The sequence below is a fragment of the Medicago sativa genome, chromosome 3 (assembly GCF_051527215.1).
Source record: "Medicago sativa cultivar Bolivia chromosome 3, Bolivia_mono, whole genome shotgun sequence".
Lineage (NCBI taxonomy): Eukaryota > Viridiplantae > Streptophyta > Magnoliopsida > Fabales > Fabaceae > Medicago > Medicago sativa.
Window position 1 is genome coordinate 84990744 of NC_140751.1, and position 16655 is coordinate 85007398.

The 16655-nt window shown below is 33.6% G+C and overlaps 1 protein-coding gene across 2 annotated transcripts; it reads left to right on the top strand.

The window, feature by feature from the left end:
- Positions 1–686: 686 nt before the first annotated feature.
- On the top strand, positions 687–13961 carry LOC146941210 (mitochondrial Rho GTPase 1-like). Of its 2 annotated transcripts, XM_085754980.1 has the most exons (15): positions 702–1045; positions 1590–1713; positions 2349–2504; positions 2594–2773; positions 2928–3173; positions 3300–3365; positions 3458–3513; positions 3803–3884; positions 7834–8045; positions 8135–8204; positions 8373–8485; positions 9312–9462; positions 10539–10725; positions 11433–11515; positions 13722–13961. In XM_085754980.1, the coding sequence occupies exons 1-14, from the start codon at positions 852–854 to the stop codon at positions 11504–11506; spliced, it is 1911 nt and encodes a 636-aa protein (XP_085611106.1). In that variant the 5' UTR covers positions 702–851; the 3' UTR covers positions 11507–11515; positions 13722–13961. The 2 variants fall into 2 exon arrangements, with proteins under 2 accessions (XP_085611105.1, XP_085611106.1); XM_085754979.1 differs by lacking the exon at positions 13722–13961 and having other exon boundaries at positions 687–1045; positions 11433–11684.
- Positions 13962–16655: the final 2694 nt, after the last annotated feature.

Genomic DNA, 16655 nt, shown 5'->3' on the forward strand with positions numbered 1-16655 from the left:
TCTTAATTACATGCCGCATTTGACCACTTTTGACAATTAATATAAGGTGTTTTAAATATCTCAGTGGAAAAAAAAAAAGAGAACATAAATGAGAGAATATGGGAAACCATTTAGGAAAATTCTATGGTGAAGTCATGAGAATGACTTTTCTGGTGAAGTTAACACTATATCATCAAAAATATAGTGAGTAACACCCCACTGTTTGTACAGTGGCATCAAAAGTTCAGTCCCTATAGTATCATCAATTCATCAGATTAACAAGACTACACTTAATCTAATTTTATCCAACCTTGTTTTAAGTGTAACACCCCATAAAGTGTAACACTTAAGACTATCACATAATATCATCAACTCTGTTTGCATGTTAAAGATGTCAACGATAAAATAGTACCTGTAAGTCCAAGATGTTGTAAGTATTACTAGATGAATTACTATTGATCATTAATCAGTAATCAACAATTTAAAAATGAATCAAACATTAAGATCAAAATTAACTTTTCCAAAAAAGTCAGTTTTCTGACTGCACCATAGAACCTCCCAAGGATTTATCCAAAAAAAGAAAATGGGAAAGGATTATTATTTTAATAGATTCAAATTGAAAAGATAGAAGAAATATTATAAGGAATGATGCGTCAAAATTCAAAGAAAAGGTCCGAATGTGTTTGGGTATTAAGTTTTAGACATGCATGGGTCAAAGAGGTGTCAACACAAACATAAAATCGAAACGACTCAACAAGGCACCGTTTAGCAACAAAAGAAAGAGGCTCAACTGTGCAGTGAAGTAGGCTGCAAGACAAGTAGGTCACAATCTCCCATATCACTCACTCATTTTCGTTTCTTCTTTCTGCTGCATGGAGAGATTCAAGAGACAAACCTGTATCGTTGTTGCCGGCGATGAAGGTACTGGCAAGTCGTCTCTCATCAGTGCTGCCTTCACCGGCAAATACTCACGGATTGACGCTCGCGTACGGCGGCGTGTCACCATGCTACACAGGGATACGTATCCTGATTTTGTGCCGAATTTAATCATTGAGGCCTCTTCAAAGTAATTTTTTAAATTGTTAGCTAGAATACTTACTTCGTTTTTCACCATTTCGCTTTATTGCTTACTCATATTTTACTATGTTTGTTTGTGCAATTTTCATAAGATATTTATGTATTTTATATGTTCTCATCTTTTGATTCACTTATTTGAGCTTATTTTCAAAAACTTTTTTCAGCTTATTTTCACAAGTTTTCTAAGACAGCTTATAGAAACAACTCACGAACAATTTTACTTTATTTTATCTTTTGCTATAAAAATAGCTTATGTAAGCTTTTAAATAACCACTTATCATGATAAGTGCTTGTTCTATAAGCTGCAAATAAGCTGTTTATCCAAACAGGCCCTATTGTTACCAACATTGTGTTTTATGAGTCTCAAGTAAAAAACCAGTAGACTAATGGTACATTGTACCTTGATTTGTGGCTCTTCTTTGCGCCTATTCCTCTTTAGAGCATAAGGCTTTTTTCCATCCTTGTGCATTTACTCAATAGTTGTTTGGGCACTGTTACAATTCGTGCTGGTGATTAATTTATTCATGTTGCAGCATTGACAAAATTTCTAAAGACCTATGGCGCGCTGACGTAATTGTCCTCACATATGCATTTGATCAGCCTGAAACACTTGAAAGAATAAGTAGTTTTTGGCTCCCTGAACTTCGCAATCGACAGGTTATGACCTCTCATTTTCTTTTGAATTTTTAAGCGAAGTGATAGTATTAAAGAGAGATAAAACTAGTACTATTCTGCAAGAATGTAAGGAACCTTTCTATTAATACGCACAAGCTTCTAAACATCTGTTAATTGTACATCTTAATTAAATTTGAAAAATATATTTGTATTTTTGTTTTTAGAGAATGAATGTGTTAGGAACCTTTCTTTTGGTAATTGTACAGAATTCCCGAAACTGGACAGAAATGAATTAACAAAAGAATGATTCTAACAAGATTAAAGATTAATCAACCAAATTGAGAAAAGAAGAATTCCTTGAATATATTTCTTTTACTATCAACTGAATAGGATTGAAAGAGAAGACACAAAAGGTATCTTGCACTCAAGGCTACCCCATCGAAGCACTCTCCCCTCACTAGAGTGTTCTCTAGTTTACAACTTTCATAAAATGATTAACTAATCCTCCTAAAGGGAGGTTAGTCCTATTTATAAACCATAGGGTTAATAGCAAGTGAAACATAAAGTCTAACAGCTAACTTACCCCTAATTAATTTCTTAACTCCAATCTAACAAACTCCCCTGTATTCTAAGTCCCAACAGAAAGCTTGACATACATATCTGAATTCCATGAACAGGCAGGAGTGAGACTCCCAGTTATTGTGGTCGGTTGTAAGCTTGACCGGCGAGATGAAAATACGCATGGGAGCATTGATGAGGCGACGTCAGCAATTATGGACCAGTTCCACGAAATTGAAACTTGCTTGTCGTGTTCAGCAATTAGGGATAACAAAGTATCTTTTATTCATACTATTTCTTTCAAAATCTTATTTCAAAGGTGGATTTTCTTTCTTGCAATTGTAATTAATATTCCTTGTTGAAGGTCCGCGAAGTATTCTTCTATGCTCAAAGGGCTTTTCTTTATCCAACAACTCCTTTGTTTGATAAGGAGACACAAACTTTAAAACCTCGATGTCAACGGGCTCTGAAGAGGATTTTTATCCACTGCGACCAAGACGACGGCAAAGCGCTAAACCATGATGAATTTAGTAATCATTACCAGGTTTTAGTTTTTCTCTCTGCCGTATTAACTGTCAAAATTGTGGCTTGTTTATAGTACAGCACTTTGTAGCTTGATTATAAGCTTGTTAATATCATTTTATGCTAGGTTAACTTGCTTATAATATTTATGAAAAATCTAACAAAACTATTTACAGCTTGTATGTTTCGATTCGCCTATGCCACACTCGGAATATATCACTGTATTGGAAGGCCTGAAAAAGATATCACCCGAATTTTGGAATTCGAAAGGAATTACTTTGTCCGGATTTCTATTTATTCATGCACGTTTCATAAAAGAAGGGCGTAAAGATGCAGTGTGGAATGTGCTCTGGAGACATTGCTACAACAATAACATCGAGTTTGCTGAAAATTTCAATCCTCCACGACAAAGTCCTGATCAGGTTTTCTTTTGAGATGAATCGTGGTCTCTTAATTATGCTCTTTTTATGTTATACATGTATGTGTTCAATTTGTAGACAGTTTTAAACTAATTTCTTTTCTATTCATATTGGATTTAATGTCTGCAGAGTGTTGAATTAACTAAAGAAGCTATTGATTTCTTGACATCAACTTTTGATAAATTTGCTGGTTCGGTATGTCATTTTTGCATGACCTTGAATAATTTTACCTTTTCATACTTGCAATGTGCAATTTATAAATTAACCATATATTTTCCTTCCGCCAGGATAAGATGCTAAGTCCCCATGGACTTGATGACTTGTTTTCTACTGCCCCGGAAAGGTAGATTACTTTCTGCAGATTGTGTACCTAAGTTCACATTATTATTCATTTGAACTGGTTTCTTACGATCACAACTGGACAGTGTGATGTAGCATCTTTCTTATGTTGGCAATTTTTCAAATGTACACACATTACATTTGCTTTAATGATGTAGTATATACTTCTGAGTTCTTCATTGTTTTTATATAATCTAGCTATGGCATTTTTAAATGTTTACCTCTCCGGAGTCTAAATGCCAACGAAGGCTCTTGGCTGTGATATTTGATATTTTTATAATTTTTAATTGCAGTCCCTGGGTTGGAAATCTATACGAGGATGCTGTAGAACAGGATGCTGTTCGAGGACTTTCACTTGATTCATTTTTGTCAGAGGTGCACAAGTCTTTTATATTTGTCTATAGTCTCTTCTAAATTTTGTTGAACAATGTTTGTAGACGAGTTGTGGGCGCTTCTATGGATAGTTTTATTACTCAATTTAAAAACTGTTCTGACAATCAAGGTTGTCACAGTTTTACTTGATGCATGTGCATATAGGATTTATGGTTTCGGATCCTCTGCTGCTAATATCTACTGCAGTCTCTGGGTCAATCCAATGACTCGTATATTAGATCAGATTATCAGAATTAAAACTTAAAAATAAAAAAATTTCAGCTTTCTCTTCAGTCTTCCCCCCTTTATTTTCACTCCAGTAACATGTATTTTCTGTTAGGAATTGCCTTTCTCTTGCCTCTACCTAACTCCTCATCATTTGGAATTGGATCAGCTTCCACGTGTCTTTCACTGTGTGCCAGCTGCTCTTTTTTTTTTTTTTTTTTTTTTTTTTTTCTAACAAAATCTGCTACCTCATTCTTTTCCTTTCTAATGATTTCCCCACTCATAACAATTGTGCTTCAAATTAATTTGCAAAAGAATAAAATAAAAGTCAGATGAAGATCCTTTCACACATGATCACCACATAACATTTTCTCCAATGAACTGTAATAATAGTTTTCAGCTTTCAACTTTGTAAGTGAATAGGTTCAATCTGGAAACTGAATCACAACACTTTGTGTTTTGGTCTTTGGAAAACGATATAATAGTTTTCAGCTTTCAACTTTGTAAGTGAATAGGTTCAATCTGGAAACTGAATCACAACACTTTGTGTTTTGGTCTTTGGAAAACGATACTGCAATTGAAAGTTCTCATATTCATATGTATCAACTTTTTGAAGCTACCAGTTGCTTCTAAGGGACATGAAACCATGTGGTATTCTGGTAGTGAATTGCACCAGAATTTCCAACAGACCCAAACACATTAAAATCTGAAGCTTTTTCTTATTTGTTCAATATTATTAAAGTCTCAAGCTATATAGCAATATTCCAATGACTAATATAAAAAATGTTTAAATGCATTTTTGGCCCCCTTTCTTTGCAAAACTTGCGATTTTGGCCCTATAAAAAATAATACCAATTTTTGCCCATATGTTTAGCCCCTTTTGCAAAAGAGGAGTGCTATATCCAGTGAAGGATAAGCATAGCGAATGTCCCGAAGTAACATATGTGCTGTCTTTTAATTAGTAGTCAAACTTTCAACTTCTTTCTTTAATGGAAAACATGGGAGGAAAATGGGAAAGTTAAGCACCAAATGCACAGGCCCGGCCTTGGGGTGCGCAAGCAGTTCAACCAAGTCGGGCCTCCAAAAGCTATGGGTCTCAAAAGAAAAAATTTAGTCTAACACCCACACCCTACCTAAATAAAAAAAATATATATATATTACTTCTTTTTCTTTTTTTGATACACGTTTGAGTTTTTTCTAGACTCTAATTCTCCTTTCTTGACATATATCTGATGCTGTCAAACCACCCCCAATTGTTATAATCACTTAATCAGTCAATTTGGAAAGCTATTTCATTAAAAGAATCACAACAATCGTTTCTTTTTCGCATAAACCATTCGTTTTCCCCTTTCCCACAACGGAGGAGTGACAAATCCAAACGACACCGTTAGGTAAATTTCACCTCTCTTTCACTTAATTATTATTTTTTATTTCGTTTCATGTTTAGAAGTTCTTCTAATTTTGAATTTTTAACGAAGCTTAGTTACACCAAAAGAAATTGCATTTTTATTTTACTGGGACCTATTTTAAAAAGAGAGTCGAGCCTCCTCCCATTTCATAGGAACGGCCCTGCAAATGCACATTCGCTGTTTTTCACGAAATTTTTATTCACTATATACATAATTATGCTTTGCAAAAATGGTCCTTTTTATGATTTTGACCAAGTCAACGCCCACGTGACACCTCACTTAGGTGAGTAGGATGTCACGTGTGCTATTTTTGATTTAAAATTAAGTAAAAAACTACGCGTGCATTTCTTTAATGGGAAATGCTAACCAGGCACTGGTTAATGTATCAAATATATTAATATTTTGCATCGAATGATGCATTACAAGTTTAAGAAGTATCTTTTTTGATTTAAAATTTCCTCTTTTGGCTTCCCTAACCAGTGTCCTCCCTGAGGGGAGGGCACTGGTTAGCATGACCCTTAAAAAAAATGAAAAATGAAGAACATGTGAGCTTCTATGGAAAAAAACCCAAAAACAATCTTCTTCCTTCCTCTTCTTCACAATCTTCAACATCATCATACAACTTAGTAAAAAAACCCAGAAATAACCATCAACACCCAAAACTTCTCCTTCTAACAACCTCATCATCAGTGGCGAAGCTAGAGTAATTTTTACGAGGGGGCCAAATACAAAGAATTTTTTAGCCAAAGAAAAATTATCTTTTTTAAAATTTTATATATTAAATTTAAGGGTTAAATATGTTTAATCTCTATAAAATTAGGCTTCAAGGAGACAAATACATTCATAATTGAATATTTGCTAAATAGACTAACAATTTATTTTGCAACATCAACAAATAAGCTATTTGTATTAAACTATCGTTCATTTTGTTTGACTATTGATAATTTTTGTTGCTAAAAATGTTTCCACTATAATTGTTGTAGAGATCGAAATGTTAAAATAAGACAAATAAGTTTATTAATCAAGTAATTATTTTCTAACATTTTAATTTATGGTAAATTTTTACAAATGAATTTGTTTGAGGTAGCTAAAAATATTATCCAGGTTGCCAACTACATTAATGTTATTCAATATAAATCTCTTGTCAAAAAAAAAAAAAAATTCAATATAAACCTACCCCTCAGTTACAAAAGGATTCGCATTTTGCCCCTGCCCATCATCATCAACAACTTTCATCAATCTTCAACAAACTCAGAAAAAAGGCAAAAATAAAAAATAAAATTTTCTTCATCAAAATCAAATCATCTTCATCACTAACAAATAATCAACAACACATACTCATAGAAATTCATAAATCAACTGGAAAATTAAACCCAAAAAATTCAACTATCAACATCCAATTCTTCTGCTTCTAAGAACACCATCATCAACAACAATAACAACTTGCAACAACATCAACCCATTAAACAATTTAACAACCAAATCTTCTCCTTCTTCGATTCAGATCCACAAAAAGCAAAAACAATATCAATTTCTTTGGGTACAACAACAGTAACCAATTTCAACTTTATCACAACAGTAACCGATTTATTTGAGAAGGCTCCGGTGTAGATGTCGGTGACTTAGGCGTGGTGGCGGGAGTGATGCGGCGTGAGCGGAAGAGGAGGGTGTTGGAAGGTGGTTTGTTGTGGGTGTTAGTATGTTGATGAGGGAGAGTTTCTTGCATTGTTTGAGTGTTAATGTTTATCGGCGCGGCGAGGAAAAGTTGCAGGAGAGTGAAGTGATGAAGTAAGCATTACAAAGGGGAAATGAGCAGAGAGAGAGTGGAGAGAATATAGATTTTCTGCGTTTTGTTTCAAGGGAGAGATATTTACTTTTTATTTTCATTTTATTTTACTAAATGATGAGTTAGCTTTTTCTTTTTGAAAGGGGTTAAGCATAGGGGGCAAAATTGTTATTATTTTTTATAGGGGTCAAAATTGCAAAATTTGCAAAGATATGAGGTCAAAAGTGCATTTAAGCCTATATAAAAATCATGATCACGTTGCATTCACGCACAATAAAATAATTGCGATGGGGTTGGATTTTTTATTTGCCGACCCCATCTAGTGGGATAAGGCTTGGTTGTTGTTGCTGTTGTTGGGTTGGATTTTTTATTTAAAATAATATATTTCTGAACTAATTATCATCCAATGGCTGATATTTTCGCAGCACATTGTGCAGTAGACAAAGTGGCAGCCGAGGATTTAATTCCAACATTTAATTTGCATCACCATTGATTTTTTTTTTAATATATATATATATTGTTTTCTTGACAGTGGGCACTCATGACACTTCTAAACCCTTCAGCTAGTGTGAAGAATATGATATACATTGGATTTCATGGTATTCCATTATCTGCTACCCGTGTGACTAGGAAGCGAAGCATAGATCGCAAAAGACAACATTCATACAGAAATGTATTGCAATGCTTTATTTTTGGATCCAGGAAGGCGGGGAAATCCGCATTATTGAATTCTTTCCTTCAAAGGTATTTTTTTGTTGTTGTGTTACCTTGAAGGTTCCTGGTAGCATAACTTTAAATTTTGAACATCATATCTTATTGAATTCTTAATGCAGGCAATTTTCTGAAAATTACAATCCAACTGACGAGGATCGTTATGCTGTAAACGTTGTCCACATTCCTGGTGTAAGTGATACTTGATTGACATTTGACAATATCTTTTTCCTGTGACAGAGAGAAAGACAATTGTTTTCTTTTACCTTTTCCAACACCAAAACCTTCATTTGATGTATTCATTTTGGAGATCTTGGCATTTATATCTTCAGATTCATATTTTTATCGTTTTGTTTACAGAAAACCCCGAAATATCTTGTGCTGAAAGAGATTTCTGAGGTTGGAGTAACAAAGCTCTTGGCCAACAAGGAGTCGTTGGCCTCATGTGATGTTGCAGTTTTTGTCCATGACAGGTGACCTTTGATATTAATGTTCACTATACCATCATATACTATTGAAATTATGGATTTCAGTTTATTTTGCAATTCATCTATAATATATGAATCAGTATAAGACGAAGTTTCACTATTGAACTACTTTGTCCTTCATTGGTGTTAAACTAAAAGAAAATAGAGAGAAAGCTGAACTTGGATTTTTCTATTCCTTTAAATAGTCTGTTAACTGTATAAAAATGGCTAAAAGTACAAAATTTATAGAGAGCTTAACCTACCCTGCTGGGATTAGCCTACGCCCTGTAACAAACTTAAACTGGCACAGGAAACTAGACATTTATAAATTATAATTGTTTAAGCTGGCATGTCATACCTCAGAAAAGAGCTAAGCTAATGAGGCGGTGCTATCTGACTGAAAAAATACAAACTGCTTTCAATAGCAGTAAACCTAAGAAGTTTGGAAATTTTATATTCACAGGAATGTGTTCCACAAAAGTAAAAGGCTTGTTGGAAAATAAAACTATTAATTACGGGATGTTTTAGGAACAACATCATTCAACAAGGGTGAAAGTTATTAAGTTTGCTTATAGTTTAGAGGACCAAACATGTTTTTTTGCTTATAGTTGAAACCGTGAGTACAAACATAAGCTTCAAACAACTTAAAAATAAGATTAATAAGTCATATGAATTTGTGTGGTATTCGTTATGTTTAGATTTACAACTCATCTACGGGCTTAGAAGTTAACTGTAATTTCATGTTCGTGTGGTTTGGATTGTGCGTAATTCATAGTAATTACTTGGAAGAATGTTGGATGTATAAAGCTCGGCTGATTAAATATTCATTTAGGTCTGATGAGGCTTCATGGAAGGCATCATCAGAACTCATGCTACAAGTTGCCACACACGGAGAAAAAACTGGTTTTGAGGTGCCGTCTCTTATAATTGGAACAAAAGATGATCTAAAGTCAGTTGAATTGTCCATACAAGATTCAAATAGGGTATTTTCGTTAACTTGTTTGTTAATTTGCATGATCATATACATAAATATTCTTCTAAACATTGAATGGTTAGATACAGAGATATTTAATGCGGTGAAATGACGCACTTGGAATTATGTTTTCATCTGAACCTTCTGATTGGCATTAATTATATATAATGAAGCACAGATACGGACACTGGACACGACGACACCACTAATCAGTTGAGAAAATCACATAATTCAGTGTAATTATATGGGTCGGTGTCAGACACGGCACGTGTCCGACACCGGGACACGCCTAATCCGAGGAGTGTCCGTGCTTCATAATAGTCTGTGTATATATATGCTTTGGTCTTCAGATTGAAATTTGATTGAGCAGATTTAAGGCTAATTTATTTTCTTGTTTCAGTTTCACTTTTTTTATATTGTGATGTTTTGGATTTGTGACATTTTTTTTTGCATTTACTGGATTTTTATTTTATCCGATCTTTGAATAGCAGTTTGAAGCTATTAACCAAGACTTTGGAAATATTGCTATATCTCATTTACATTAATATTGCTATACCTGTTTCAAGCAGAAGTTTGATTTGGCTCTACAAATTATCTTTAATTTTTTAACTGTGATTGTTAAGTTAAGCTGTATAATTAGACAATTTTCTCTCTTATTACAACACTGTCATATGCATTTTAGTATAGGTTCGTGTTATGACTTCAGTTGCATTTGTTGTGATTATATTTGAAAAGTTAGATTTGTCGAAATTATTGTAGGTCTCAATTTATTCAACAATTGGATCGTTGGGGTTATCGTATTATTCTTCTTCTTTTTTCGTTCCTATTCTTCTTTTTTGTGCTATGAAAAAGGGACTTAAAAAATTTTAAACTACTGAGTGAAGAGCATACTGTTAGCTTTTGCATTTATGGGTAACATCTACAAGGAGTGCAGATAAGCATAGCTGAGTGTTAGAACAAATTGTAAGGAAAAAAAATAAAAATCGTATTATGATGTCTTCCTTGGCATATATAATCATGGCATATGTGATTTCTTGATGCTCGGAAATTGTCGAGCAACTTCTGACATGCCAATGTGTTTTGTAGGTTAGTCAGAACATGGGAGTAAAGGATCCTATAGCAATCAGTGTGAAATCCGGGGATTTGAAAGATGTATTCTGCCAAATTGTAAGGGCTGCTGAGCTCCCTCATTTAAGCATCCCAGAAACTGAAAACAGAAAGATTCGTAAGCAGTACAAAAAGGTCATAAGCCAAACACTTGTATGTGTTTCAGGTATATGAGTTTTCAGATCGACTTGTTAATTGTTCATTAAGTTCCTTTTGATTTTTAATGTTAAAGCTGTTCAATCTTGTATGCTAATTGCTTACTAGTATAAAATGAACCTATTAACCTGTTTAAATTTGGATGATTTGATTTATCTTTTTTCATGTGTTCTCTCTCTTGGTTTCATGATTCATTTTGATTTTGCAATGATTTGTCACTTATAACCTTGAGGTGTTAGTGTTATGCAACTGAAGTGGTCCCTATTGGTGTGAAGAATTAGCCTGTTTAATATCTTCTATGTTGTTGTTGGTTGACTTTTCTGAATCTGTTATTCACTGGAATTGCTTTGTTTCAAGTTCTTTTGATTTCTTGTTCTACAAATGGTTCTTGAAGTTGGAATTTAAGGATTAGGTAACAAATGAATATCAACAAAATCAAATGGTAGCAAATGAATAAATGATTATTGCCAAGTCCCTACAATATAGGAACTTGGGAATCATCTTAAAGATTCCTGTAGAAAGCAGGCCAAAATGATGGAGTTACTGCATGAACGAGAACAACCCATTTTTGGGCTTTCAATTTTTTTGGACATTCACGGTCAACTTTTGACCAGTTTTGCCATTGAGTTCTAAAGACTTGTAATTTAAATCACAAGAAAATATAACCGTGGCTTTTGTTTCTTTGTTTAATGGTTTTATTAACCCATCTTATTGCAGTTGGAGGAGCCGTGATTGTTGTTGGTGTGACTGCTTACAGGCTCTATGCTGCAAGGAGAAGTGTGTCTGATTAAATAGCGAAGGTATTGAGACCTTCAATTAAACGCCTTTAAAATTAAAGGCTTTTTTGATGCCATCTGCTGTGGAGTTTGAATATATTTTGTGAGCATGTATCACGACCTTCAATTAATTTTTGTCAAGGTTGAACTAGATTTGCACAAATTCTATATACAAATCATTTTGGATGTTTCATTTTCTATTAGTCACGGACTTCGTGAAGTCATATAGGTAATAATGCGTTATACTCAGGTCTTAACCGTAAACTCTTTAATAATGAAAGCATTGTCTCTCTGTTTATCTTTACATTAGGTAGTCCTTTGACTCCACTACCAGTGTAGTGTCCATCTACATGTCTTTAATTAAATTGGATAAGGATAGGTCGGGACGGTGAATATAATTTCATTTTTTTTTTTTGTGTGTTACCCGTCTGGTTTTCATGGGAAGCCACACCCTCCTAATTCGGAGTTCGGTCATGAGGTAAGTAATATATGACGAAATTGTTTTCCATTCATGAATCAACTATTTGAGTGATAATTTTTTAGACAACCATCAAATTATAAAGAAAATTATGTGCCAACACGGAAACCAAAACAATAGGGAGAGAAAGTAAAAACATAATTTGAGTATAAGAGATAAATATGTCAGAAAAATGGTTTTACAAATATCATTTCTCTATTCCAAGGTATTATAATTTTTTTAATGAAAAGTAAAAACAAAATAATACCAGATAAATTAGTAGATAATAATAAATAAATTTCTTCATATTGATAGAAATAGGAGACAATTTGTACAAAAAAAGAAAAAAGAAATCGGAGACAATTTACACGGATGTATAAAAGTCTTGCTTAGGTTGGTTTAGTGGTAATTTTCATATTTTCCTTTCCCTTTTTGTATGAGGAAGAAGTGGACTCTAGGGTGTGTTTGGATGAAGGGTTTAGGAGGGGAAGGGAGGGGAGGACTTGTTTTCTTTTTTAAATTACTGATATTATAAAATGATTTTTAGAAAATTGAATTAACAACATGGTAAATGATCATATAATACTTCAAAAACACTTGAATTGAAAAAACATTTTACATTGTTGGTAATTTAAAAAATAAAAGTGAGCCCTACCCTCCCTTCCCCTCCCAAACCCTCAATCCAAACACACCCTAAAGGTATCACCGTTGAGTTATGGGATCAAACTAGCTGATGTCTCCGGTGCGAGACCTGTATAGGTCAAGCACCGTGAGAGACCACTTTTATTTTACAAAATGAATAGGAACGATTGGATTTAAATGAAAACTAATGGATTGTGTGATCTAAAGGAATGCTTACACAATAAAATATTATTATTTAAACATTAACAAGTGTATTTATCCGGCTTTGTCTTGGTTAGACATATAATTAATGATGAACAAAATTCTGCATGTATGGTATTCACAGATAAAATTCAGCACAGATCAATATGAGACAAATAGTTTAATGGATTCATATGAATAGAATAAAATAAATCATATTTTAAGTACTCGTAAATTAATAGATGCACCGGCGGATGAAATTAACTGAATTTAGTAAAATTCTTAACACATAGAATAAAATAAAATATATTTTAAATATCCAGACTCGCAGAAATCCGTACCCGTTGTTAAATTAGTAAAATTATACAATTGTCGTATTACTTACATAAAAATCTTCTCATCATAAAATAAAATATAAATGAATTTGCTAATTAATGATTTTTGTTTAATTTTTTTTTGAAGGAAATAATTTTTGTTTGATTAGTAATTTGGTGTCGAAATTAAAGTGTGTGATATGATATTTTTGTCTTATCAAAATAAAAGGAATAAGTCTAAGAGGTATCAACTCAATAGTAAGAGCTTCACTTTGCAACTTCAAGAGACATTGTGCATATCTCATATTAGATGACATATCTCATAACGTGGACTATAGACTTAATAATCTTTAACTATATTTTTACACTGATATACAAAGATAAAATATATCATATAAGATGTTGAATTTATCTCGATTAATATTTTTAAAATATCAAATTTTTATAATTTTTAAAATATCAAAATTGAAGATATTAAAGATAAAAAATATGCATTCATTTATGTGAAGGGTCGACTGTATGTGCATGCGATTAACCTTAACTCATGCTAAGTACATGCGATTTACTATGCCGTGTTTGACATTTCTTATATGTACATGTGCACACATAATAGCTTATCTTTATTGGTTCATCACAGGACACTCCTTAGCAAGTGTGAGCAAACCCAGGATTTTTAAGAGTGCTCTCTCGCTTTAATCAATTACTAGTTGCTACTTATTGAATGTGAGCAAACTTGGGATCCCTGTGAGTGATTTCTCACTTTTATTAATTAGTTTCTTCTCATCTTTAATTATTCACATACTTAAACAATCACAAGTTGTATTCATCAATACAATATATTATTTATAACAACAATTAGTGTTCAAGAACAATACAAGTATTGATCATTCACCATACATGTATCTCTAACGTTGCATAGAACTCGTTCACTATACTAGCCATCAATATCCTGTTTACTTATCATATCCATCTCCAGTACTAAAGGTTAATAAGATTACCTAGATGTTAATCAATTATCTAATAATAACTTGTTAAATCTTTTTCCTAAATGCCAACTTCTCACTTAACTAGATGACCATATATCTAGTAACTAGTTAATTCATCACTAACTTAGGGCCTGGGTTAAATCTTTCATAGATTACTCATATATCATATCCTATCCTAGCCTATATCCTGAACAAGTACAATAATCTCAGAAGTAACAGAACATATCATACATGTTTTTTCATAACTTATTAACCGTTGAAATGTTTTATTTTTGAATGGTAATATATATAAATTTAATAACGAAACGTTCTCCAAAACTAAAAAAGGTACAACCGATCCACATGAGCATCTGACCTCCTTTAACGTCAGGATGGAGATAGAATGGTCCTCGAGTGCATAATATTTACTCTAGAAAAATGAGGTCCTTGCGGAGACGGAGAGCACTGACATGTATCACTCACACCCCATCTGGGTTCTTTAAATGGACTTTGCATAATTTTTAAATGAATAGTGTCAACAACACTTTGTTTTTAACATTGTCTCAAACATCTATTTTTTTTATTGAGTTAAATTAATGTGAATTCTCCATTCTAAAATGAGACACACATAAAGTGTTAAGACTTACATTGATTGCATTCAATAAAAAAATAAACGTTAAAAAGATAATATTGCTAAGATTTTTTTTATAAGGCAAGATCACAATGACATAAAAAAAAAAGGAATAAAAGACATTCCAAACGGATTTGGATGTCTTGTAGATTTCAGTCATTGTCAGATGCTCATATATATTATTAAAAAAAAGGAAAAAGAAATACAAAAAAGGACTGGGGACATAAACCTAACATAATAAATCCACATAAAGTGTATGTCAACCCAATCAGGTGATGCGAAAAAATAGAAACAACACAGGTGGATGTCTAACGTGTAGTGTATGAACCAACCGTCAACACGGAACGAATTCAAGAACCAACAACTCTTTGCAACTGCAACAAGCATAACGTCTCTTTCGAGCCAAACAGTCCAACATGGACATCAAACAGGTAGACTGATGAGGATTTTGAAACCTCCCCCAAGTTATATAGTGCCAAACTTCGTGAAAGTGAGAGATTTGACCGCCAACACAAATACACAACCCTACGCCTACAACCCACTCTTTTTTTTTTGGTCGAAAGAGATGAGATTCCATTAATAAGCGGTATAACCAATAAATCGGTTAAAACCACAAATCAAGTACAAATGAAGCTTTGGAGAATTAGCCCAAATATTACACTGTCAATACAAATAAACACTAACACTCAAGAGAGACAATGGGACCTATCAAAGATATACCAATCCCCCAACTATAGCGAAGCCACTAAATGAAAGCTAAAAAACAACAAAGCCTAAAGCAAAAGAGCTTTGACCAAAGACTAATAGCCTAGAAGATAAATTAAAAAAGGTATGTAGGCGGCCAAGGCAAAAAAAAAAACCCAAGAAGCAGGAGCAGCTTCATGTGATATAGAGCAAGACTCCAAAAGATGGTATAGTAGCACATTGGAGCAATCAATAAAAGCGTGGCAAGCAAAAAACAAAACACCATTCTCCAAAGGTTTACACAGAGGCCCACAAGGCAAAAGAAACCAAAAAGATGCCTTCTTTAAAACTCCAAGAGCTACCATCACCAACCCAATTAAAACAAATACTAGCAATCCCTACACCAGCAATAACTACACACAGCTGCAAAACTTTGTCAATAAAGGAACCAAATCTGAGAACTAAAACACCCAGCATAGCAGCTCCACAAAAACAGTGATAAGATCACACCAAAATGTCAACCCACAAGGAGATAAAGGGTAGTCTCTAACACAAACAACACCAAAAAAACACAGATGAGATTCAACTAATATTGATGTTAACACTTGGAAAGGGAACTCTGTTAATAGCTCTACTATTATCCTTTAGCAGCTGCAAACGGAGAGAATCTGGAGGTTTAACTGTCCAGAGGAGCGGAAGAGAACCATCAGCTGCCAGTGAAGCAACCATGTGAGCCACTTTGTTACCATCACGAGCTATCCAGGTAAACTCACAGCTTGTAAAACTTTCTTTTAGAATGAGAATGTCATTAATTATAGCAGTGATCTGACCTCTCTCTAACTTTCCTTTACAACATTGCACCACACTCAATGAGTCACTCTCCACCACAATACAAGATAAATCAAGAACAAGTGCATCTCTAATAGTCAAAGCTTCAGCTACAAGGGCAAAGGGGGCCACAAAAACACGACCTGAGCCTGCCACCACTATACCAAGGTAATTTCTAACAACAACTCCTGAGCTTGCTGAATCAGTACCTGCAAAAAAACTAGCATCAGGCCTCAGCGTTAATTTTGAGATTACCCACTAGTGGTAATCTCCAAAAAACATTTTTTTTTATTGTGAGTGTGTGAAGTGTTTGGTTGTGCATTTGAGGAGTAAGCATCTGAAGAGCTAGTCTTCAGAGAGTAGACAGTGTGAGCGTCCGCAATTAGACCTTTAGTGCTATAGATAGTAGACACAGGATTAGGATGAACATTATCAAATACAAATTCATTTCTACCTTTCCAAA